Source organism: Atta colombica, unplaced genomic scaffold (genome assembly GCF_001594045.1).
Source record: "Atta colombica isolate Treedump-2 unplaced genomic scaffold, Acol1.0 scaffold33, whole genome shotgun sequence".
Lineage (NCBI taxonomy): Eukaryota > Metazoa > Arthropoda > Insecta > Hymenoptera > Formicidae > Atta > Atta colombica.
The window spans coordinates 1,235,199-1,261,010 of NW_017259437.1; the positions used below are offsets into that span (position 1 = coordinate 1,235,199).

At 34.9% G+C, this 25,812-nt stretch overlaps 1 protein-coding gene across 2 annotated transcripts in view; it reads left to right on the forward strand.

Moving 5' to 3' along the window:
- The window catches only part of LOC108690576 (bifunctional heparan sulfate N-deacetylase/N-sulfotransferase), a 125,915-nt gene that overhangs the window by 21,947 nt on the left and 78,156 nt on the right, over nt 1-25,812 (forward strand). The window contains exons 1-2 of one of the 2 annotated variants that reach the window (XM_018197949.1): nt 9,844-9,881; nt 19,982-21,761. In XM_018197949.1, the coding sequence (XP_018053438.1) occupies nt 21,586-21,761 (176 nt within the window). In that variant the 5' untranslated portion in view covers nt 9,844-9,881; nt 19,982-21,585. Of the gene's footprint in view, nt 1-9,843; nt 9,882-19,981; nt 21,762-25,812 lie in introns of those variants that run through there. The other variant, XM_018197948.1, reaches the window with a different exon arrangement.

Here is a 25,812-nt window from a genome sequence, read left to right on the forward strand (position 1 = left end):
AAAAGAGACATTGGATGACTTCTTCGCCTTATGGCGATTCCTCCATCGACCACCGTTGTCGTATATATATTTCCTTTTTGATTAAAATCGATGAATATCATTGACTTTTCATGGACAATGTTTGATGCACATTTTCGGCGTAATTGCACAAATTTACGGATATAGGTTTCGTTGCGATTTCGAGAGACATCGAAGACGCGAAATGCGATTCTAACGATCGAATTATATACATATTTTAATGACTTTGTTTCTTAATTTCGATACAATATGCGCGCGCTACTAGCTTGCTAGTATGCTACTTGCTTGATACAATATAGTAATGTGCTAACGATGAATAAATTTATTTTTAGTAAAGTACTTAAAGTACTTTTAGAATGTTATTAAATCAATATATGTATATAGTTTATTAAAATATATTTAGATATATTTATTTAGATATATTTTTAATAACGAATTCAATTCGATTAGCGAGCACTCAGTAAGCTATTGTATATAAATTGATAAGTATATTTAATATAAATACAATATATGTAGAAATGAGTTTTAAACCATAAAATTTTGAATACACTTTATGTATCGTATGATATGATAAAATAGTATTTTATAATTCAGAATATTTAGATTTTACTTTTTTTACACTCAGATTAGATTAGTATAGATACAATGAGTAATTTAATATGCACCAGTGCGCACTCTAATGCATCCAAAGAACAGAAGTCACTGTATCTTTCAAATTGTTTTGCATTTTGCAGCGTAAAAGATTACTCTTATTGTTTAACATAAAAATATTAATATTTTTTTTTTTAATATATCCAATTATTTCGCGTGCTAATAAGTATGCTTAAGAATTCTGCTACGCTCTTGAGATTAAAGTGAAAGTTTTAATAGTAGAAAAACCTATATAACTTTATAAAGCTTGTATCTTAAGCTTGTAAACTTCGGTATGTTTACCGAACCATAGCCGTTAACTCTGAGAAAGTTTCCGGATTCCGTATCGAGAAAAGATTTAGCTCCTTGGGTAAGAATGCGAGATTTGTAACAATGACGTAAGTCAGGCAACCGTGGAACGTGATTCATGACGTATACCGTAACTGTACCCGACGATCGGATTAAACTTGACGCCTGGCGCACTGGCGCTGCCAATACCCTGTCGTTATACAATATCGACGTGCCACCGATAATAGGTCCAAATTTACACCCTCGTACGATGAGATATGACCCTTCAAACTGACGTATTCAAGACTTATGCAGACTCTGCTAATCAGACTATCGGGATTGATCCGTCTTTATATAAATATTTAATAAAAATCTAGATTCTTTAGAGAAAATAAAAACATGCTGTAATGTAATTAAATCTTATGATGAAGAAATGAACAAATTTTTAATATGAAATTTAAATTGATTGAGAACTTGAGTTTCGATGTTTTCTGCCAAAAATTGAAACCATCAATAACCAACCAATCGAATTTTTATTAAATTAAAAAGTTAATTAAAATATACAAAAATGGATTTCCAATCGTATTTTTATCGATCAAAATATTGCTCGTATAATGATATTTTCAATAAACCTTTGTCTCGGATCGCAAGATCATTCATGTCCCTTCCGCTTCCGTAATTACACGCACGTATCTCTCTCGATCCAATGTTACGTAATTGGTACCGTTTATGTCATGATTAACACGCACGAGCAGTAAATACCCGTTACGCTTGGCTAAATGCCATCGATCTCTCGCGCATGGCCGAATTACGCGATTAATTTCTAATGCGTGTGTCCGCTAGCAAATCGACTCGACCGGCTGCGCGAATCGCGTCGAAAGCGCAGACGTCTGTTTCACAAGGACATTCAAGTTTTAATGGAGGACTTGCGAAAATCGATCGTGCGCTCACATATACATACGTACCGACGTAGATACGAACGTATATCTACGCCGCACTCGTTGTGCGCCGTTAATGACATCGGGTCGAAGTGGCGGCAAAGTGGTGGACGTGTGGCAGTCGTGTTAACGAGTCTCCGATAGCGAGCGGGTCGACAGCTGTTAACGTGCAATTAAAATGGCAGGACAGAGAGAGAGAGAGAGAGAGAGAGAGAGAGAGAGAGAGAGAACCGCGGCCGAGAACCGACGTAAAAGCGTCGCGCAACGATGCACGCGCGTCTACATGTAGCCGCGACTTGCCTGCGCGTAATACGTGCATCATTAACGGCGAACGCGTTGCGTACCGGACATGGTCGCCTAATTACGGCCGACTAAAGCGTTTGATTATCGGCACGTGCACCGAGATAATGGCGCTGCGGCACCCGTGCCTAGGCTACGTGATCGAAACCAGTGTCTCGGTCAACGCAATTTCCGATTAAAACGCATCTCGCGTACTACGACGGTCACAAAATCGCCATAAATGTAATCCAATCCAATTGCTTTTTTTCATTTCGTTTCTTTTCATCTTTATCGATCCGTTTTAGAGTCTCCAACTCTTATAATATCCTCATCTTTCATTACGTTCTTACAGGTAAAACAGAAGAAGCGAGGCAGCGCAAAGCGCAAACTCTCGCCCTTACATCATTAAACTTGTTCCGGTCGAAATATTCTGTTCCGTAAGTGGAAGAATTCTCTCTTTTCTGTCTGCTTGTTCTTCAGATATTTTTTTATCAGAATCGACCATCCTTTGACGCTACGTCTCGAGTTCTTTGATATCGCAAACCTTTGACCGGACTTCGGACAGCAGACGTGATCATTAAAGATGGCTGATACTGTCTCGAGATTAAACCGGATATACTGAAGTATCGAATTAAGCTATATTATTTATCATTTATTCTAAATTCGGGTAAAGGATCACATAGTTTGCGGTAGATATTTTGTATTTTTGTCATAAAACATCAATCCATATCATCAATCCAATCATCATATATTTCTTATATCGCAATTCAGCGATTTGTCGATGATGTATCGCCGCTTCGCTCCTTCGTAGGTCCCTTAAGCGAACACTTATCACGATCACCGTAACGCCCCGATAGTTGTCCAACGACCTTTCGGTATTCCGAACTTATCGATACTCTCCAGAGATCGCGATAGACCTCCTCTCTCGTAATATCCTCACACTCTTTGGATTTTCCTTCCTCTTTCCGCATGTGCTTGTCACATACTTCGTGCTTCCTGACGGCGCCATCCTCCTTCGTTTCTCCGCCCCCTTTTTTTTCTTTCATCTTCCTCTTATCCCGTATGCGACCCATCTCAGGTACCCATCTATCGCGCTCTCCTTCCGTCGCCGATCGATCAGTCAGTACTTTATCACGACGCAACGTGTGCGCACACACTTTATCGCCGGTGCCGCATTATGGCAATACGTCAGCGCGGTTTTGCCAGCATCAATTGCCATTCAAATCAGCGCCGATCGGATTAGCGTGTCTTGGACAGGATGACTGCTTATGACAAGGGAAAGGGAAAAACATCGGAGATACGTTAAAATCAAGTTCAGAAGGCACGATATGGATCAAGGATAAAAGAATAAAGAGAATCAATGGTTTTTTTTATTTCTGTTAAATCAAGACATTTTTAGATATAAGAATAAACTAAAGTATGGATCGTGTCATCCATATTTAAATAATAATATATATAATGTGATCAACAAATAACGAGAGAGAGGAGGCGTGAAGGCGGCCAATCTCCCTCTCTTTTTAATAACATTATACTTTTGAATAGAAAGAAACAGATTATCTTTATATACTTCGTCTCTCGTTTTTGTCGATCAATTACCGTACACATGAATTGCGCAGTCCATACTTTGTCTTTGATTTGTCCAATGTTGTTTATCCAGCAAGTGATTGGCCGATTTGTTTATTACTTTTTTTCTATGTGTTTCTGGAAAGATAACAAATGTTAATTTCCTTATTGCTTGTATTTTTTTATATAATAATAAGAAAACTGTAATCATCATAACAATCGCCTAAAGATGAAAGTAATGAATAAGATACATGTATAATGTCGTGTATATTCGTATTTTATAATATTATTTTTACATCATGCGAATCACGAAGTGCAGTTAACAGATTTGTGATTAATCATACTTTTTTCAATCCTATCAAAGTACCGAATTTATGCATATAATATTCTCATTAATCGAAATTTCTAAAGCTGTTTGCAATTTATTGTAAAAACATTAAGTCATTAAATATACGAAAAAAATGATAGAAACGTATTACTGATAATCAAAGTTAAATTTGGATATTGCACTTGGTTATTGAATTTCAATAGCACATAAGAGTTTGTGTTTGTTTATACGTTTTATGTGGAAACTATACTATTTAAATAATAATTGAAGTGGAAACTATAATAGCCTTCGAAAATTCGTGTATATTTCATGCGGTAGTTAACATGTTCTCGATTGGTTGTTGCGAGTACCTACGTGAATATGCACTTTTGAATTTTACATATGCATGAAAGGTAAAATAAGAAATAAGTATGTCAAGTATGGAACAAATTTTTTTTCGATTAATGAGAAAATTAAGACATATTGATAGAGTGATGAACATTGAATAAATATCGATGAAATGTTGGTTTGTAAGCATCGAGATGAATACAAAAAGCGGATTTTTTTTTCAATATTACCTAAAGATTCAGAGATAAACATAAAACGAGATGAAATAAAAGCATTAGAACCCTTGGCGAATCCCACTAATCGCATTATTTCATTTTCCTTTTTTATCATATTCGGAAAAATTACGCTCGTCAGAATGCAAGCTGAAAATAATAGTCAATTGTATAGTTGCGAATTCTTTTATACTGATATAAATTCATTTTTTATTCATTTATATATTTTTATTTATATACTTTTCTCATATATGACGTAAACTCTCTCTCATATAACTATTGATAAAGCCATATAGTGTTCCACATATAAAGTGTATCTATTAAAAATATCATTTTTTGTTTTAGTATGAGTTTATGTAAAACGAACGGATATTGAAAAGTTAATCAATAATAAACGTTGCATCAAGACCGCAACGCGTCGCAGAACATTGAAAGTTTTGAGGATAGAGAGAGTTCGAATACTCAACGTGCTTCTACAAAATAGGAAATAATAGGAGATGTAATGCTGCAATTTTGTGTCAAGGCTTGCAGTTACACACGCTTGTATAATATTATCAATAAAGCGGCAAAAATTCCTTATTATAAAAGATTTTTTGCATAATAAAGGAAAAGAAACTGCTAATAAAGGAATAACATTGCGATTAATATAAAAATGATAATCTTTTTATAGAAATTATTACACTCAACATTCCATGAATAAGTATTTATATAAATAATGTGAAAAATTTTAACACATGATCTTTTTATAAGTTGTTTGTGGAGAAGTGTCAATATAGGATTAAAAAGATGAAAGAAAAATTTCCGTAATAAATTTTTAATATAAACTGATAATTTCATAGTTCTTCTATCAATCGTTCCATTCGTACGAAACAAAAATATCATTAAAAATAAAAGTTGAAGAGAGAAAGAGAGTGAAAAAGTTATTGAGCCAGATATTTCTAGTTGGAGAATTCAACGAAGATAACGTTTTAAATAAAATCCAGGGAATGAACATCTTGATTTATTTATACTTGTAACTTAACAAAGCTAATTTGAAGGTGGATTTTCAATTTTATTTTCCGTAAATGCTTGCAATAATGCATCTCGCGTGCGCGTTGCATCAATAATTACTCAGTGAATTAATTTGCGTGTGATTTGGTGTCTAATTGGATTTTATTTGAATCTACTTATACCTTCACCCATTTATATTTTTCACTGTTTGCGAAAAACACCGGAAACATGTCCAATATTTACCCATACGGTGAAAATCAAATGACTCTCAAAACGGGTTACTGGCTGTTTAATAACGCAGCTTAAAATGGCGAGGTACTAACGAGGCGTAACATACGATGTCCTAATTATCGCTTTTGTTTTAAATCGGACATCAATCATGTGCTTGTTATCCAAGCGTGTGAGCAGCTTTTATTTTGAACGTAACGATCGTGTTGTTTCGTTGTCTGCTATTTGAGTTTCAATCATTTCATAATTATTTGGATCGCAGCGCGGAAAGATGAAATCCATTTCACGTTAATACACGAACAGTATTAAATCGGTTCGATTCGATCACTGCTATCATTATCATTTATTTCACGAGGTACCGAATTAATTATCAATTAATATGCACCTTTCTGATAATTATTCTGAAAGACATAATGTACCGTAAAATAGAAAGAGAGATTTTGATACGCGACAGGATATATAACAAATTTAAAATAGAATTAGTTTATAAATTAAATTAAAATTAAATTTAATTAAATGAGCAATTTACATAATTATACATCTTAACAAAATAGCTTGAAATTATGTCGGCAATCAAATATTACAAAAATAATGCCTTATATTTATATGACATTAATTCCGCAAAATTTCACTTTTAATTAGAGCAATTGTGCTTTATAACTTGTTAATGCGGATGATTGTAATTTTAGAAATAATTTCTTTAGTTTTCAGAATTTATTATATGTAGCTATTTTAAAATACATTTTTTCAAATTTCTAGGTTTAAAATATTAATACTTTATTATCTTATAAAATTACCATGATTACTTAACAGGACGTAAAATATATATTGTAAGAATAACCTATGTAATTATTTACAATTTCTATAATCATTTTTGATTTCAATCTATTGAAAGATTAATCTAAAAGTGTAATGTGGTGGAATGAACGTTACATTATCTTATTATGAATGATATAACTACCTTTTTAGAAATCTCAATGAGTGTAACCGTTTTCATATATATTATTATCTATACAATGTAGCAATTTTTAGACCACCCTTTTAGACGTAAACTTTCTCTTCATATTTGCAATTAGTCATGCAGTGTAACGATAACGTTGTCGCAACCAAGCGTGATTTTCTGTGCATCGCAACGCGCCTCTTTAATACTCTATGTATCTTTATCATAAATGAAGAAAAATATGGCGTACATTTATGAAAACTACAATATATATACCGCGAGCTATGTAGAATATCTCAGTTACATTGTAAAATGCTGCAGCTATGTGGTTTGCGAAATACGAAGCTGGTTTTATTAAAATAGTCTGTGCTTTTCTCTTAGTCTTTACTATTCTAATCAGAATATTACCTCTTCTCCGTTATAAAGAAAATCAAAATTTCTTTTATTTCTCAAATACAATTGATTATTAGACTGTTCTTATCAACGATATTTTATTTACTCTCTAAATTTGAATACCTGAAGTCTATACTTAGAATACTTAGTCACTCATTACTCAGTGAGATACTTTGCCCTGGATAATCAGAAGTGAAGTTCAATTAAAAAAAGAAAGAATGTGTTTGAGCATTATATAATTAATTAATGATATTTGCACGTTAATTTCAATCTTCTAATATTATATTCATTGAATTTATGCACAATAAAACAAGATTAGAGAAAATTAGATCATATAATTAAGATTAGGTAGATCTCACATTTCATTCAATGATTATCAGTAGCATTTTTGACTCTGATATCAGTAATTATTCACTGATTCAGATTTAGAGAGTAAGTGGATTGAATTTTCTGAATAATAAAAGCGTTAAAAACTGGCACATATACCTGGTGCGATCGTAAGTGTTGTGTCGCTATAAAATCAATATCTCAACCGATTTAATCCAAGAAACATAATCATTTCTAAAGATAGCATACCTTTGCATGCCTCATCGCGCTATCAACCGGTAATACGAATAAACGATTCGATAAAAGACCAGTCCACTTAATGGAACAGTTTTAACTCGCAATTGCTTTTGAGAATTATCGAAATCTTTTCCTAGAACAATCCTGTCCTGTTAGAACAACTCTTTTAGAGCACGATGAACAATAATGAGTCTTCGTATTATTATCTCTATAGTAGAGCTTTCGAGCGGAAAATAATTATGTGCAATTATACAGGGTCGTACACATATTCGGGAGAAAGTTTATACTTAACTTATTAGAGTTTATATAGATTCGCGGTTCAACGATTTTCTAACACAATATCAAAGCCCCGCCAACAAAAGGAGTAAATGATATATGTCATCATCATCGTTGTTTTCTATTATCTATCGAGAGAATAAATAGTAGATGAAAATTCGAATATTGAAACTTGAATATGTTTTTTATCTCTCATTATTAAGACTTATTCAGATTGAATGATTTTTGTGAAAATCTCACATCAAAGTTGTATCAAAATTGTATGATGTTTTTTTGTAGAAATTGCTCGGAAAGATCAGTTTTGCTGAAGTATCTCAAAATTTAGATAGAGATCTGAAAATATAATTTTAGATGATCTAAATACGAGTAATTATGTAAAACTTAACTATCGATGACAAAAAATTTTAATATTCTAGCAATCAATTTAAGCGTCCTACATAATTATTTTAATAGTCCAAAATTATTTTCAGATTTGTATCTAGCTAAAATTTTTGATATTTCAGCAAAATTTTTTTTTTCCAATATTTTTTACGATATCGATTTTCTTTTTATATACGATATCGATTGTTATAATTTATTATTGTATTTTTAGTTCGTAATTTAATTATATAAGAAAATTAAAAAAATATCAATATTATGCGTAAATGGAAAATACAACACAGAGTTCAATATGAAATTAAAGTAGCTTTATTTGCATATCGACAAGTTAATCTCAAATAATACTACATTGACCTTAAAGAGATATCAATGTGTATTAGTGTGTCACAGTCAGGATTACTTCATTTACTTTATTAAATCTTTGGATATTACATCCGTTGAAATTAGTCACATCGTTAACGCGTTTGTGCTACGTCATAATAACAATGGCGATATATTGCCACCTCGATTGCCACCGTATGTATGACAACTAATTATGATACAACACGATTATTGCGTATTATTATGGCTATTACGTATGATAATAATGTGGGCGTTATACCATCGCGCGATGTGTTATGTTACAACGTTAGTATAATGCAAATAATACGAAATCATCAATATGCAATATGTTTACCAACGATAGTCCTGTTAATAACAATAAAGATTGAATCTGGGAATGCAGTGTAAGTTGCAGCGTGTTACCAACTTTGAACAAGTATTTTCTGATAAATAGTTTTACTACTTTTACTTTGACTTACTTTGCTTTGCAGCTTTAAATTTAAATCTCGAAGAATGTAGTCGTGTTATTTATGTTAAGCTGTTAATACCTTATGCATATACTTATACTCATATGCATGCTGAAGATTTAAAGTACTTCTCCAGTTATAAATTTAAATATAACTCTTTGTCCTTTAGTTATTATGCTCCGGTTAGATCTTTAAGAAGATTCATCGAATATAGTCTATGCTTTTATTTCTCATTATATTATACATAAACCGAACAATATTATAATTTTAAATTATTAATTTACAAAATTAATTATTATATTAATGATACTAAAGGATCAAATTTAGATAATGGTTTAAGCATTGCGTTAATAAGACTAACATAGTGTAGGATTTATCATAATTATTTGTACATGCAAATTTGATTCTCTTTTTTTGCATACACAGTGGTTTAATCCACAAAAGTAAAATACCCTGCAGGTAAAGACGACGACAACAACGACAACGACAAAGCTTTAAGCGACGACGTTGCGGACGAGGGACCGTAAATCCGCGTCGCGGAAGTTCGAGAACGAAGCGGAGGTGTACGAGGTGAACTCCGGAATACCTTGAGGCAAAACGAAAAGGAGAACTGTAACAGGGACGAGAGTCCTTTTTCGAAGATGCGCTGGTAATGGTGGCGGCTGCGGCAGCAGTGGCTATGGAGATGTGCATCATGGTAGGGTCGGTGCAACGCGGAGCAAGCGGGACGAACTTGAGATGGTAAACACGGGAACCGTGCATCATCCGAGAATCGAACTTTCCTCTACGTCCCCAGTGGAGTCTAAGATCTCCGCGCGAAACGAAATTCAATAGGCCATTCGCTTTTAAGAAATGCATTTCGATGCCGACTCGCGACTTTGACACGAAAAGGTGTGAACTTCGCAGTCCCTTTCTGCATCACACACGAGAGTAACGAAATCGCCGGCGTTACGGAATTTACCGCTATCGGCTGAAATTGAATTTTCTTCTCGAATCAAGAAATGTAGCAGCAATCCGATGCAACGGAATGTAATGCACGCGACGTTAGTAAAATTCTTTTCTTCAAAATAAATAAACGTTATTTCCAAAACTATTGACATAGCGTTACTGCAGAAATTCACCACTTTACATTAATTAACATAACTATCTGTTAAATCTTACATAAGCCTGAATTAAATAAATCTGAAAACGCATTTACGCGGAGTTTATATGCCGCTTGGAACATTTCAATAGACTCAGCCGAATTGAGTTGATTGAAGTCGAATAGCTTGTGATTGTTAGCAATGCGAATAAGCAATTCTGACGCGCGCATAAATTACTATTGCTCATGAATACATACGTTCTTGTTTCCCATGTATGTGATAAGAATTAATTTCTGGACATATGACATAATATTACGTGAAACATTTGTTTGTAGAACGGCTCAAAATCCTAATACTTCAACCTGTCTCTTAAGCTCATACGCGAATTTAATTACCATAAATCGTAGCTTACCGGTTTGCAGTGCAGTGCACGCATTCCGTTTTACGGTGCCATCATTAGTGCAAATATCGTAGCTAGCGTTCTATCCCCTACAAGTCGGTACACACGACAGATGTTAACACCGAATTAACACGTACAATGTACGACTACATGGCTCCGTGGCAAGTTAACAGCGTTACCGGCACGTCGATATGATCGCAATTTCAGCTTACAACCATAATTATCGCGTACTGTACCAACCATATCCCTGAGTGGGCTCTACTAAAATGTACTTTACCGACCATTAACTGCAAGAGATGCAGCATCTCACTGGATGACATCACATCGTCGCACAAATATCAGAAATGTTTTTGGGGAAAGGGAGGGGGGCAAAATATTCTCATTAGTCGTTTGGATATACAGTGAAAAATGTAAGAAAAACCCATCAGAGCCTACATCAGTTGTTTGGATGCGCAGAAAATTCTTTACTTTCGTGTGAATGTAACAAAACGAATAACATAAACGTTTCGACCTTTCAAATCGGATCCTTATCAATATAAATCGAAATTAGTAACGTAAATTCCAAGTTGACGACAATTTAGTTCGTTCTTCTTTATTCAAATGCCAAATTATCTATATAACGAGTCCAATGGTTATCAAAAATATTAACTTATCAAAAAAGGAAGTAAAACCTCAAAGTTGAGGAAAAGGTACTAAAAGACTGATTTTGGAAGCGATCCATAAGCAACAGAAACAGAGTTTGAATTTACAGAATGATACATATTCTTTAGACCCACTATATATGAATTTGTTTATGGAATTGTGACATTGGTTTTACTCCCTTTTATTCTTATTTTTATTTTTATTTCGTTTCAGCCGAACAGCTGATGTAGGCTCTGATGAGCTTTTTTACATTTTTTTACTGATAGATTCTTTCAAGCATCATTTTATATATTCGTTTGGATATAATAATTAAACTTTCATGTTGTTTTAATATTCATGATAGTTGCAGAGCATGTATCATAAAAACGTCTAGTGAATTTTATAAAAATATTTCCTATTAATTCCCGGTAATTGCTTCATTCACGTTATATTCGGGATTTAATCGTCATTTATTTCATTCACATAGCATAAGATAAAATATTACATAAATAAAAAGAACTAATAAGTAAGGACTAATCGTTTTCATTAATGAAAAGAGAGACATGTTGTGGTATTTACTATATTAATTAGATGCAAGCAACAAATGTGGAAATGAGAATTTAGGAATTTTGAATAGAAATTATAGAGAGAATAGATTTATTATGAGATTGATATAGTAATTGTAAATTAACATCTAGCAAATAACAAATATTATATACAACGTCCTCTAATCACAATTGGAATGTAATTACCTAGGTTAATAACGTCGTTTATTATCAAAATGAACAGGAAAGAGTTGCTATATTACTAATTCACGTATAATATTAATCAGTAATATTAATCGCTATGCAAATATTGTAGTTGGTAAATTTAATAACGACGTCGATAACCCGCTCCCGCGTGTTCTCTTCCGTGTTTGTAGAAGTACTTCCGTAAGCGGATACAGAGTCGTAATTAGACGCGCTGTACTCATGCTGAGAGAAGCACTCGAAAAGTAAACGAGGGACGAGTGAGCAATAATCCAACAAAGACGGGTGTGTACACCCACACGAAGAAACATGCGTGTGACAAGGGATAACTCACGTGTGTTCACGTTTTTACGTGAACTCAAATACTGTTCGTTTACTTTTCGTTAGAACTTTTGTTAGATCTAACTGTACACGAAAATTAAGGATTGTCGATTTCTGCAAACAGTGATTGAATTTAAACTTGCAATAATATTTAGGCCATCTCTTGTAGCTGCGTCTTTCTCTTTTCTAAATCGTGTAAAATCTCATTTTAGCAACGTTTAAGCTATATCATATCTTTCCGCGCTGTTATTTCCTAGGAAATTTCAATTTTAATTATAATTTCAAACGACTCGTAAATGAGACGCATTCATTACCTGCGCTTTATGTCGCGCGCTCGTTCTTGAATGTCCTGCTATAACGTACAACGCCGGCGGCAGCTAATTAATGATCAACGTAGCAGTTCAGAACACGATACATCATACTTACTGTCTTCTAGAATTTTAACGCAAAAATAAGTTGTTTATTTTCACCATGATAAAAGTAACTGATATTAGAACAAATAAGCCGTGGATTAACAATTAACAATTTAAATTGATAATGTATTTTATATTTGTAGTTTTGTGTAGTTTCACAAATTACCTTCCAAATTATCATACGATTTATACATGTATAATGACGAAAGTACTATTTCCGGTTTACCGGAAAATTTCAACGCATTTAATACTCATTATTATATTTACTGCCTGTGTTCATATCCCGGAGCTTAAAATATTAACTGCGCTGCAAGTTTGATCTCGGACAGAGCACGTGCAAGACGAGTAAATGGTACGGAATATACATATACATCGCTTCTCTGCGTTCTTTCACAAGCCACGTACGCGCAAACTTCGATGCGCTCGCAAAAACCCGTGGGCGGCGAGCGAAAACGAGCGACAGGAGGACGAATTATGACGACACGTTAAATATCACGCGATACGGACAACAGTCGTAAAGAGGCGTTACCACGCCGTCGATATGCGTATGCATCTATCTATTCTCGGTTATGCGACGCATCTCGGTTGTCCGTCTATCGTTATGTGTGCAACACGTTGAAATGACAGCAACACCGTCGATAGATCCGCTCTCCGGTTGTGGTCGCGACGGGTAAAAAAATACGTCGGTCAGAGATGATAGTGGCCACAAATGCGCCGAAATTGCAACAGTAAAACTCGACGACTGTCTGCTGCTGAAATGATAAGTGGTAAACAATAATCGCTTGCTAAATTCAAGAAATCCTGTAGCTTATTGCATATAATGATAAAATATATCCAATTTAAATTAGCAGTTAGATCTTTTTTCTTAATTTTTTCGATATTAAAATTTCTAATTTTTTACTTAATATTGTTTTCACTTAAAATTTCTAAGTCTTTTATTTTTTCGAATTTTATGTGTCCCTGAAATAGATATTAATTATTAAATATTTTCTAAATAGTATAACCATTAATTCTTAATAGCTCGATATAATAAATTTTTAATTTCGAAAATTGATAAGAAATAGTCTGCAAATAGAAATAGAATATTTGCACGCGCTTCCTTACGTATTAAATAATAAATATTAATGCAAACAATTAGCATGAATTTGCATGCTACTAGAATGCTACGTAGAAAATAGAGGAAATATTTTCTTATCGCAGAGAGTACCTACGCACAGTTATCGACTTCCGTCTTTATCTTCTATCGCGGGGTCTTCTCTTGTTATTTCCCACGTTATTTCCATAAGCATAATTGATATTTTCTATCCGACGTTGTGAAAACACGCGAAAAACAGTATTAAATTCCTTACGTAACTTGAAGAAGATGCAAAGACGTTGTCAGACACGTAAATTATTCCTTTTTTAATTTGAGGAAAGAGAGACAGATAGATAGATAGATAGATAAATAGATAAATAGATAGATAGATAGATAGATAGATAGATAGAGAGAGAGAGAGAGAGAGAGAGAGAGAGAGAGAGAGAGAGAGAGAGAGAGAGAGAGAGAGAGAGAGAGAATGAGAAGCATAAATAGTGGAGAGTATTGGTTTACACACAAAATGATCGTAAAAAGCCCTATGCAATGCGCGCGTGGTACAAAAAAAATCTCTCGCACGCCTCGTCAACTAGCTAATTGCTTTTTAAGTCGGATAATATGCAAAAATCATGCTTCATCCATAGCTTTTAAACCATTGCCGAGCTATGGTGATATTCCTCCTTTGCATCATGCGCCAGATTTCCATCATCGCCGTTAATACGCCACTTCGACTCTCTACGACGTTGAACAATCTAATCAGCCAGGTGTTAAACGTCTTCTCATTTCTAAGACAATCATTTAATTATTGTGGAATTTGATGCTATATCATATATCCTAATTTGCAACTCTGTTCTTGATTTTCGTTAAAACAGTTTAACGAATATTAAACGTAGCGATAGAATTTTAACATTTCCATTTCAGCATACTGAATTTTTATTCATTCTGAAACAAATTACAATTTTTTATGCCCATTAATTTAAAGTCAGACACATTGACAATTCTTTAAAAGCTTTTGGTTGTTTTACTTTTGATGGACAAAATGAACAGAAGAATTAATTCTCATGTTAATACTATTTAAATTATTCTTCTGTTTATGATATTTATTTATTTATATAAATTTTTTTACTTTTCTCTCGAACTTTAATACGAGAAATACTATCTCGCTTTCGCCTCATCTTGATAGATGTAGTTCTTCTCATGTTACTCGATGGATTACTGGTGTCTCCTTGACACTCGAAAGCTTTCCGTATAATCGCGTTGCCCTCGCGAGTGAGCAGTATGTAAATTCCCAACTAATTTCCTTGCCCGTCTACGCGACACGCTCATTTCTTACAGCACATGGCTTGTAATTATCAAGCAGGATATTTGATTTCCTTTACGCAAGCAAAGACATGCTCGCATGCCATTTCCAGTGTCTTCTCAAAATGCTCTACGTGTTCGAGCACACTGATGTGTTTCAGATTATTGTAGTTTCAAACTTTTTGACGTTTTCAGAATGTGATTAAAACTGTCATTCTTACTTCACGTGCATGCATATCTAATTCCGTTAAATATTTATTATTATCGGTAACATGTAAAATAGTTTAAACATGCGAATTTTTATTTCATCATATTGGGCTTCGCCGATATACAATATCAACGAATCAATTTAGCATATTGGATTTATTTCGCGGTATGTCGGTTTTAATTTACGTATTAAACGCGGTCATTCATCGAACACGCATAAATAATGGATTTCTGCGGTATTTCGCGCGACTTATATAATATTTTGTGAAAATTTCATTTGCGCATAGACACGATACAAACTGTCTGCTTCCGCCAAGAATCGCAGAGAGACATTGGGCTGGCTGAGTTATATTATAATATATTGCGATATCATAACGCAACTGGAGCAACAGGGAGGCGCATAAACGTGCGTGGGATAACGGTGTGTGCGTTCCTCGGATTTAATTTCGCGCTTCTATATTCCAGCCAAAAATATACACGTACATACACGTACGGATGTTCTACACGTGCACGCAAGAGAAACACGTCGTACGTGTATACGTGCAACAAATTGCGCCGGAAAGTGAGAGACCGGTCAGCCGGGTAGCGCAATAGGCGTTATTTCCGGCCGTTGTTTTTTCGTACTCACCGCCGAATGCAACCGAGAAGAAAAAGAGATATACTCCATGTACGATAGATTATAATCCAAGGATCATATAGCACAATGTGACATATTGCAACCAATGAAATAAAAATTCCGTTATCAATTATTTCGGAAGCCAAACTTCGCGTAATTCCTCCCCGACGTTAATTGTACTTGACATATATTGTTCGACATGTCCTTTATTAATACTTTGAAGCTCGATGGAGCAACATTGTATCCACATGGAAAAAAATTTCCTAAATTTAAATAATATTTTCTTGAATTATAACTAAGCAAACATTTTCTTATTGCAAATAAATATTTATTAAAACGTAAACATACATTAATTGACTCAAGTATCACTTTTTTAAAAATAAATATTTATTTGCAATAAAAAAATGTTTATTTAGTTACTACTCAAGAAAATATTACTTAAATTTAGAAATTTTTTTCCGTGCAGAAATTTTAAATAGAAAGAATAGTTTTGCTGAAGTATTAAAAAATTTAGCTGATACAGATCTGAAAATAATTTTATTCAGATTGTCAGAATTATTATGTAGAATATTCAAGCTGGTTATTAAAATGTTAAAACTTTTTACATTGTCATCAATGGTTAAGCATTCTATACAATTATTTTGATGGTTCAAGAAAATTATTTTTAGATCAGAATATCTAAAAAAATTTAAATACTTTATTAAATCTATTCTTTTCGTATATTCTCGAATACGAAAATACTATACATATAATACTGTACATATAATATACGTTATATAATAATATATAGGTAACGTATATAAAATATACGTTAAATACGTATATATATTATAGATTTTTGTATGCGACATAGATTCAAGAATGTAGGCTCAGGCTTAATGTACCTGTGGCCATCGGACGCTTTTTCTCTCGAAATTCCTGCGGAGGCTGCTCGACTGAATAATGGAAGCTGGTTCACGCGCATTAATAGGTGATGTTATATAGAGTTTTTCATGGATTACGAAACATCTCACAAACCCAGAATCGCTTTATTGATAATATCGTATGCAGAGATAATAGGATCAAAAAATAGAGATCTAACGTTCTGAGGGAAAAATCGATTATTCGTTATTCAGTTTCAACATTTAATGGAGTAGGTCGGTAACTTTTATAAAATTTAAATTCTTGTTATTATGCTTTAATCCTCTTATAGTATTACATCTTTTTTAATATAAAAACTTATATTTAAAATTTTATATTAGCAAGAAAATGCGATTAACTTTTTAGTTTATTTTTTTGCGAAGAAAGTGATAAATTTCGCGTGTGTCCTATCTTTGAGAAATATGTCTCACTTGGGAGATCTCTATACTTACGGAACACCCTCTTGGGAGATTTCCGTTTTCGTAGTGCTTTGTTTCACGACGAACTGAAAAGAAGCGCACCAATCACCGCAAGAAACTTCGAGATGTGACACTTCCCGATCAATGCTATTTTTCTATATCCGACATATAATAAAACATGCATAAAAATTGATTACTTTTTGTCGTTTTTTATTTTGACTTATCTGTTTTCTATATTCGATATTTATTATGTTTATGCAATTTAATTTTAATCGTCTATAATTTGAATCTTTTTGGCATAAAAAGATAGTTTTATTACTAAGTTATACAAATTTTCATTTTTTTCTGCATTTTTATTCAAACTTTAGTTTTTATTAAATAGAGATTTTTAACATTTAAGTTAAAAGACCCAGATTGCAGAGAGTAAAAATATGATTGGAGACGGAAGTTTAAATTAATACGTGTATCAAAGTATATGTAGTGATTCCTCACTTCACATCGACGTTCAAAAATTTCCTTTACCCCGTGACGTTTCTCATTAATTATGATGGCTGGATTTTATCAAAACATTCCATTCCAAAAAGATAGAATTGAAAGAAGAAATTGGATTGATTCACGGTTCGCATTTTGTAAATTAAAAATCTGATCAAGTCGGGTACTTATAAATTACAGTCGGGTACTTATAAATATATTCGTTGTGGATCGGTATATGTATGCGTGCATAGTAGAATATTCTAGGTAGCTTGAATGAAATTGGATCCGCCCGGGCGAACCCAGAGAACGAAGAGAAGGAAGATTCGCCAAGATTCTTCGGCAGAGACGAGGAAGAAAGATGGTTTCGTTCGAACGAATAATCAGGGGGAACCTCTGGTAATCATTTTGTGCCAATCGAGTAGTTTCCTCGTGCAATCTCGGCCTTGGTGCACCTACATAGCTTCTCCCTCTAAATCCGCGCACGTGATGCATCCAACTAACGACCCTCTCGGGGAGCCAAAACGTGTCTCTCGAATTAAGCACCCGACACTGGGTAGATCGAGAAGGAACCCCGTAGGAATTATTTCCGTGCAATAAACGAATTGACTTCGCGCACAACGGAATTTACGAGAAAAGTTACTAAGGTGCGTAAGAAGAAAAAATATTACAGGATTGAACGTGCTTGGAAAAATTTAGTATGAATGTTGTCATTTATCTAAATAAAAGCGAAGTATTACGGCTATAAATTTTATTTACTGTCTTTATTTTGCAAGACATACAACATTAAAGTTGCTTATAGGACATAGAATAAATAGCTAAAAATATATATATTATGTGATATCACATATATGTGGAAGATTCAGAAAGATATTATCCTAATTTCTTTATATAGCACCTTTATAACACCTAATATTTATAATCATATAATAAAATGCATGAAAAAGTCGGAAAAATTGGAAAAAATATCTCTTACTAGTTTTTTTTACAAATTTTCATTACATTTATATTGAATTCTTTGTCATGTTATATGGATATCTTATGCATTAAAAATTATTGGTCAAATAAATAACACGATATTAAGAAACGATGTCTATTTTATTTTCCTATCTAGCACGTAAACACGTTCTACTTTCACACGTTATGTTGGCATCAAGCATTCGTTTTGCTGAGCGCCAAGTTTCATTCCAAGCGAAGTATCCCATCATTACACGTCAGCGAGTCAAAGAACGGAGACCTCGATCAAGGGGACGAGGGAATAGAAAAGCGAGGAAGGTATTGCCAAAGTTCGACGAACTACCCCGTCCACCCATTAGCGTGTCAGTCATTCCGGCCGTGTAATTAAATTCCGTGCGCCAATGTCGTCGCGCGGATCTCCGCCCTGCGCGATCAAATCTTTTTGAAGCTGCCGCATCCGTTCTCTTTCTCCCTTCATTCTCTCTCTCTCTCTCTCTCTCTCTCTCTCTTGCTCTCTCTTGCTCTCTGCTTGATTTCTCGAAATCAGCTTGGCGCATTCTGTGGACGGTATCAATATTTTCCCTGGGAAAAATGTCAGGTCAGCTCCCGAGAGAACGCGGGGGCGAGGGAAGTCACGTTGCGCGGAGGGTGATATTCTTCCGGAGAGTCTCCTTGACATCAATTCTATCCATTTCCACGTTTTCCCGCGTTTCTTACTGCCCTACAGTCTCATTTTCAATTATTCTTTGAAACCTTTTATTGCATTTTTCGTTTCTCCTATCCCGTTTCAAAGAATCCGGCGTCGAATGGACTCGCGCGAATACAACAGATAAAACGAAAGTTTGTATCGCCGCGGAGTCGCTTGCTTAGAGTAGGAGGCCCGAAGGGGAGTCTGATTAATGGACTTCTTGCTGTATAACGGGCGAGAAAAAAAATTAGTCGGAAAGAGGTCGGTGGCACCAGAGAAAACTGCACTGCTATAACTGTATTATAGTCGATTAATTGGAGTTGTTAGGCATTGTAATCATCTGGTTGCTGTTGTTTAATTATTCCGAGATGACTCGCACAATCGTCTTTTCCTACATTATTATCTCGTACAATTGATATTATTAATATTTATTTGCACAATTTTAAAATCTTGCAAATGAGAGAGAAAAATTCTTAAATATATATTCCAATCTCAATTAAAAAAAAAGAATTTTCATCTATTACTTTAAACATAAATGAATGATTGATGGAATATATATATAATAAAATATAGCACTAATATTATTATGCCACGTATTTATTTTTCTATCTTTATGATTGTTACAGAACAATATCATGGAATTTTCCGACGTTGCACGAAAAAAGTCGCCAATGCAAAGACATAAACTCCGAAAATTGTTTCGCATAAGAAACACTGCGACTGTACATCGTTCCTAATTGACAGATAGAGGAAGGAGCTAGTGGCGGGGGATAACTAGAAGCGGGAATGAGAAGAGGATCGAGCGGAATACACGAAGCAGCGTTCGAAATTTACGAGTGAGTCGGTTTGCTTGCACATCGTGGGGTCCAAGATGGTGTCTAGGGGCGGTCGTGCGCCATAACAAATGGTTCAGCCGTGAACCCGCTCGCCGTGCAACGACACCAGAAACAGACGGCAGCTATCCGGCGAACGAGCGAGCGAACGAACGAGCAAGGAGATCCGCAAGAATTCGCGAGGACACGGACGTGAAGCTTATCCCGGTCATCTCTCGCGTGGTGAATTGTTCCCAGGCACGAAAGCCGAACAGTGAAGTCGCGCTTATTTGCAATGAAATTGTCCGGAGACAAGATGATTCTGAAATATCGACGATGAAACGACGTACGTTTCGCTACGATTGTCCTGTGAGAGAACGCGTCGCGATTTTCTAATACGCGTTCGCAGACTCAAAGATGACGAGGTGTCGCGCGTTTCGATATTGAAATCTTGATGATAGTTGGTCCATGATAATTCGGCCAGATGGGTTAAAAAATTTTTGTGGTTCGCGATTGACGGCACGGTCTCGTGCTGCTTGCGAAATGGCGATCATACCGCGTTCTCGAAAATGCAACAAGTGGTGTCCAGATTCTCAATGCTGAGACATCATCGATGTTACTCGACAAACGGACGAGGGGATTTGATCCGGGACCGATCAGGTTCGCGATCGGTTGGAGAGTCTCGAACAGGAGGACCGCCATTGTTTCCTAGAATGGAACGATGCCAGCGAGATTAAGCGCGACTAATGAACTTTGAATCTGTTTCGCCTGTCTCAAATACGATCATCTCGAAATTTCTTCATCAGGATTCTCTTCGCCGTCTAAGTAGATTTACCTCCGCTGCGAGGAAACGTTCGACCAACGCATCGAGAGGTCCCGGTTTGATGCTGTTCGTTAACCTCGTCAAAGGGTGCTTTATTGATCGCGGGATCGAAAGGTAGACGACGAGTAGCTCCGAGTTAGGATTTTAACTTGATTCCAACCGCTGGCTTCCGTCGAACTCGAGTATTTGAATTTACTGACATCGTCTTTACCAGGAAGATGTATAGAAGTTGAAGAAAATTTTAATTTATACGACGATTCGCCCAGAACAGGGAAATTAGTGTTATTAATGCATTAATATTCGTTGAAACGTGACGCGATTCAATGTTGCACGTAATTGCTCTAAGAAAGACTGTAAACGCGAGTCCATGGCGACGAAAGTGCTCTATGCTGTGCAGACGAAAAAAACACTTGCCGGGCATCGAGGATTCTTGGGACTGCTACCTGACCTCTCAACGGGAAATCCGTTGACTAACGTAGCAGCACCGTTCGTATGCCGCAGGCAAACACATCCTGTGACTCGTTCGAGGACGAAGACTTCGCGATAATCCAGTCAAGACATTGTCGGATCCGCAGAGACGTCGTCGAATGAGACGATGGTGATGAAGATATCCGCAAGCGAAGCTGGCGTTCCTCTATTAGGCGCCGTCGGTCCGCGCTACGTCGTCAAACAAGCGACGGTGAAGCGCTGCGTCCTGGCGTTGTTGCTCGTCTCCATCGCCAGTATATTCTACTACACTTACTACATTGTCAGCAGTGGGCCGCTATCCAGGTAAGTCCAAACAATGCAACTATTTTCTTCTTAAAATGGAAACATGATTGTTTAAGTTAATAAATTCAATTATTAGTTTAGCACTAGCTCGCGTACAAGAATAAAATACATTAAAATTAATTTTGATCTTAAAATATTTCTAGAATTAATTGCTGTAAGAATATCTCGATTCCAAATATATTTTTAACTCATTGTTTGAGTTAAAAAAAACCTTACCAAAAGTGTGGTGATGTTAGCGCACATATGTTACGCCATAACGTGAAGTTAACACCTCCAAAAATTCAAAATTTTAACAAGAACTTAAATGATCGTTTCTGACACAAATACAAAATATTTTTTACTGTGTATAAATTAAATGTAACATAAACAAATTATAACATATAAATATTCTATTTTTTTAAAATATGGAATTTTTAAGATGGTTTGAATGGTTTGAAAGGTTTGAAAGTGAACTCTTGAATTCTGAGCCCGAAAAACTTCTGTCTACTTGAGAATATTTACAGTACACGGTATAAACAAAGTAATGCCTAATTAGCACAAGATTTCTGACATGCAACATCTGTTGCTAGCAAAACTTCAAAAAACTCTTTTTGCACAATAATCCGACGTGTTCATAGAAAAACACTTGTACAATTTTTTCGGATTGTTGACTTTTGTTATCTTAGTCAAGAATGATCGTAAAAATGTAAAATAAAGAACGTAACTTTGCGCATTGCTACGTAATAGAATTGTGTAAACTTTGAAATACGTGTAGTTTCGTGATAGTGCGGCAATAATAGCATGCAAATGCAACGGAAAACACACCATTAAAGACCGTGTGGAAGCAAGTTTACAAAGGGCGATTAGTATTGAATGGTGAGTGACGAGTCGTTTGATGATAGGTGAAGTAGAATGGCGACACTTTTAATTACTTTGTATGCAATCAAGCGAGTCAAAGCAGATCAATTAGAGTCGTGAGTTGGCTGACCGTCGCACTAGCCAGTTCGTAACTCTAAAATTGCGTGGTCGCGTGCAACTTGCTTAGTAGGGGATCTTCCAACAGAATCTCGTACGTCGCAGACAATTTCCATTGACGTCTTATTTTTTACGTGATGACAATGTGGAAAAGTGAAATCTATAAACGAACGCGATTGGCAATCGCCACTGAGAGAAAGGATTTTGTTAATTTAACAAGCCACCAGTACCTTTAACCAGCGATCGATAAAAATGTGACAACAAATTTTGTTGTTGTGATTGCTGCTAGTCTGCTATGAAATTGAATGGAAAAATAATGGATTTCTTTTTACTACACCTAATATATAGAATCTAACTTATCTTTTGAACAGACCTTAGGTTCGTTTACACAGAATTCGTAAATGATCGTGGAGTTTTAAGTCATAGGAAATCGAAATCAAATATAAGGAGAATACTTGACTAGAATTGGTCAATTTCTTATGATTTAAGACCCTGCAACCGTCTACGACTTATATACATATATATATATATATATATGTGTATGTATATGAGCCTCTTATTTGCTAGCGATATTATTGATTATTTATTATATTGACAAATTAATTTGCAATTGTAAATCGATCGTTTTTTTTAACAAATTTTTAACACATTTTTTTTTTAACAAATGTCACATTTGCTTTTGTTTGATTTGTTTCTATAACAAAAATCATTTCTCTCAGTGCGACAGGAAATATTTTATCACAGAGATACGTTTTAATTATGAAATCAATAATTTTCATTGATATCAGCAACTGAAATCCTTTATTTAAAATAATGGATTGTATTCATTAAGAAAGCGTAGCAACGATCTCATAAGATAATATATATATAGGTATAATTAAGTAAATAACATTAATGATACACAGATAATGGAACATCAACGGTCTTATGAGTCCGATAATAGTCGAAATAATTATAAACCACTTTTATATCAAGTCACGAAAAGCATCAATGAGAAGCAACAAATAATAGGTAGAAAAAAATCCCGTATGTAATTTTTTTATAATTTCGCAAAATAATGAATGTAATACATAATATCAGAAGGAATTCTATAGAAAGCAATTATTGATGCAGAAATATCGGCAATATCAAAGCGCGTTAATCTAACTTCGCAGTAGCGTATTTCCATGTTCCGTAGTAATAAAATATTTTTGTCACGCAGCCGACACACCGTCCATTATACGTAAATATACGTACGGTTATCAAGAAAATCGCATACAGGAAAATTATACTAATTACTTTTGATAATCAAAGAATAACAGACGCATGAAATTATCATAGACTATACTACAGGATGTTTCATATCTTTAATTACATGTTGCGTGGTGCATAACAGAGCCTGAAATGTTAAATTAATCATTACTAACGAAAATTATATCTTTTACATCATTTTTCTTTTCCGTGGCATAAAATTTTTCTTAGCTCTTTAATATTGAAAAACAACGTTAAAAATTTTGAATGCTTTTAAAGTCGTACAAAGTATCCTTTGATCATTCACTTGGTAAACGAGCAGTAGGCAAACGAAGATAGTCGTGAATTTTAGCAAGAGAAAACCTCTTCTATCGTTGTAGACTACCCGAGAACTCGTATGTAGAAAGCATGAACAACCCGCGCAAAGACGAAATAGTTTGTGGGCTCAACGAATTGGCAGGTCTTAGAGACGATCCTATTTAAATTTACGAATACAAGTATATCTATATGTATGCGAACGTACATATATATATATACTATAAGGGTTTTATATATATAGGGGTTTTATATATATATAAGGGTTATATATATGTTTCTGTAATAACTGGCCCAATTCCAGTTTTCTTCGATATCCTGCAGTCCTGTAGGATTGCCTGACTACGATGCCCGTCAGGCAGAGAAGTAAATTCACAGTTAATTAGAGAGGAACTGAACAACCTCACGATCTGAGACGCTCGCTCTAGTTCTAATTCTATTCAGTTCGTATAGCGAGACAACATGCAAGTCCAATGTCCGTGTTGAAAAATATACACGATAATAATGATCACACAACACAGCAGAGTGCACTTCCGAAATATAATATCTGAAATGAAACGTGTCGCGTGATCGTCAAGCGCTTGATATTTCCAAAGGTGCGGAAATTATATTGTGGCTCGATGTTTTAGCCATTACGTACACGCGAAGTTTCGCATTTTTCTCGCACGGGAATCAAAGTAATTAAAGTATAATTTCTCTCCTCGCGCGCGCGCTACGCGACCGCTCTCGTTGAGTGAGAGCTTAACAAGTTTTCTTCGACACGTAGTCAACGAGATTGTTCTGAAAACTGATCCCCTCCGAAATATCGCTTACGTCAGGGGAAAAAGTTTGGAATATATTTTTCATGCGGTCCGATGGTACCGCCGAGTTGCAAACGGCGATCTTCGTATGTAAGAATGTAAACCGCACGTTTACACGACCGCAAAACTCTTCCCCTGACGACAGATCATAATTTACTTGCTGCAATACTAACGGACATATCTGTTATCATAAAATATTCGTTATAATCCTACAACTATGCTTCGTATGGGGAGACTGGGAAGTTGAGATATATGATTCGTTACTACGATGCGCTATTATATCTAGAAGCCAAGGGATAGGTTCATAAATCCTCGTGCACGCGCTATCAAGTTAGTTGATAATGCCATGATCTTACATGGATCAATCTTAATAGATACGCGATACCATGGAATTCTGTAGCCAATCATAGTGTACAGGTATGCTATCGTCAATCATTGAGTTTGATACACACTAATACAGACATTGACATGTAATATCATATCTATACTGGCAGCTTCGCCATCTATATAATACAGACTGGACAATCCTATTGGCAAATATACGACGATCTTGGAAACTGTATTGCGAGATATTGCATCTTAGTATTTATAATTGCATTGCCAATTTAGATATGATAAGACGGACTACGTCCTATTTATAGAGACTCGATACGAAACTACTCGGATTAATCATCTTATTGAGTTCAATTAGATCTTATCTATTTATATTAAATCAATGCAAATTAGGTTGTTCTATCATATCAAAGTTTTTG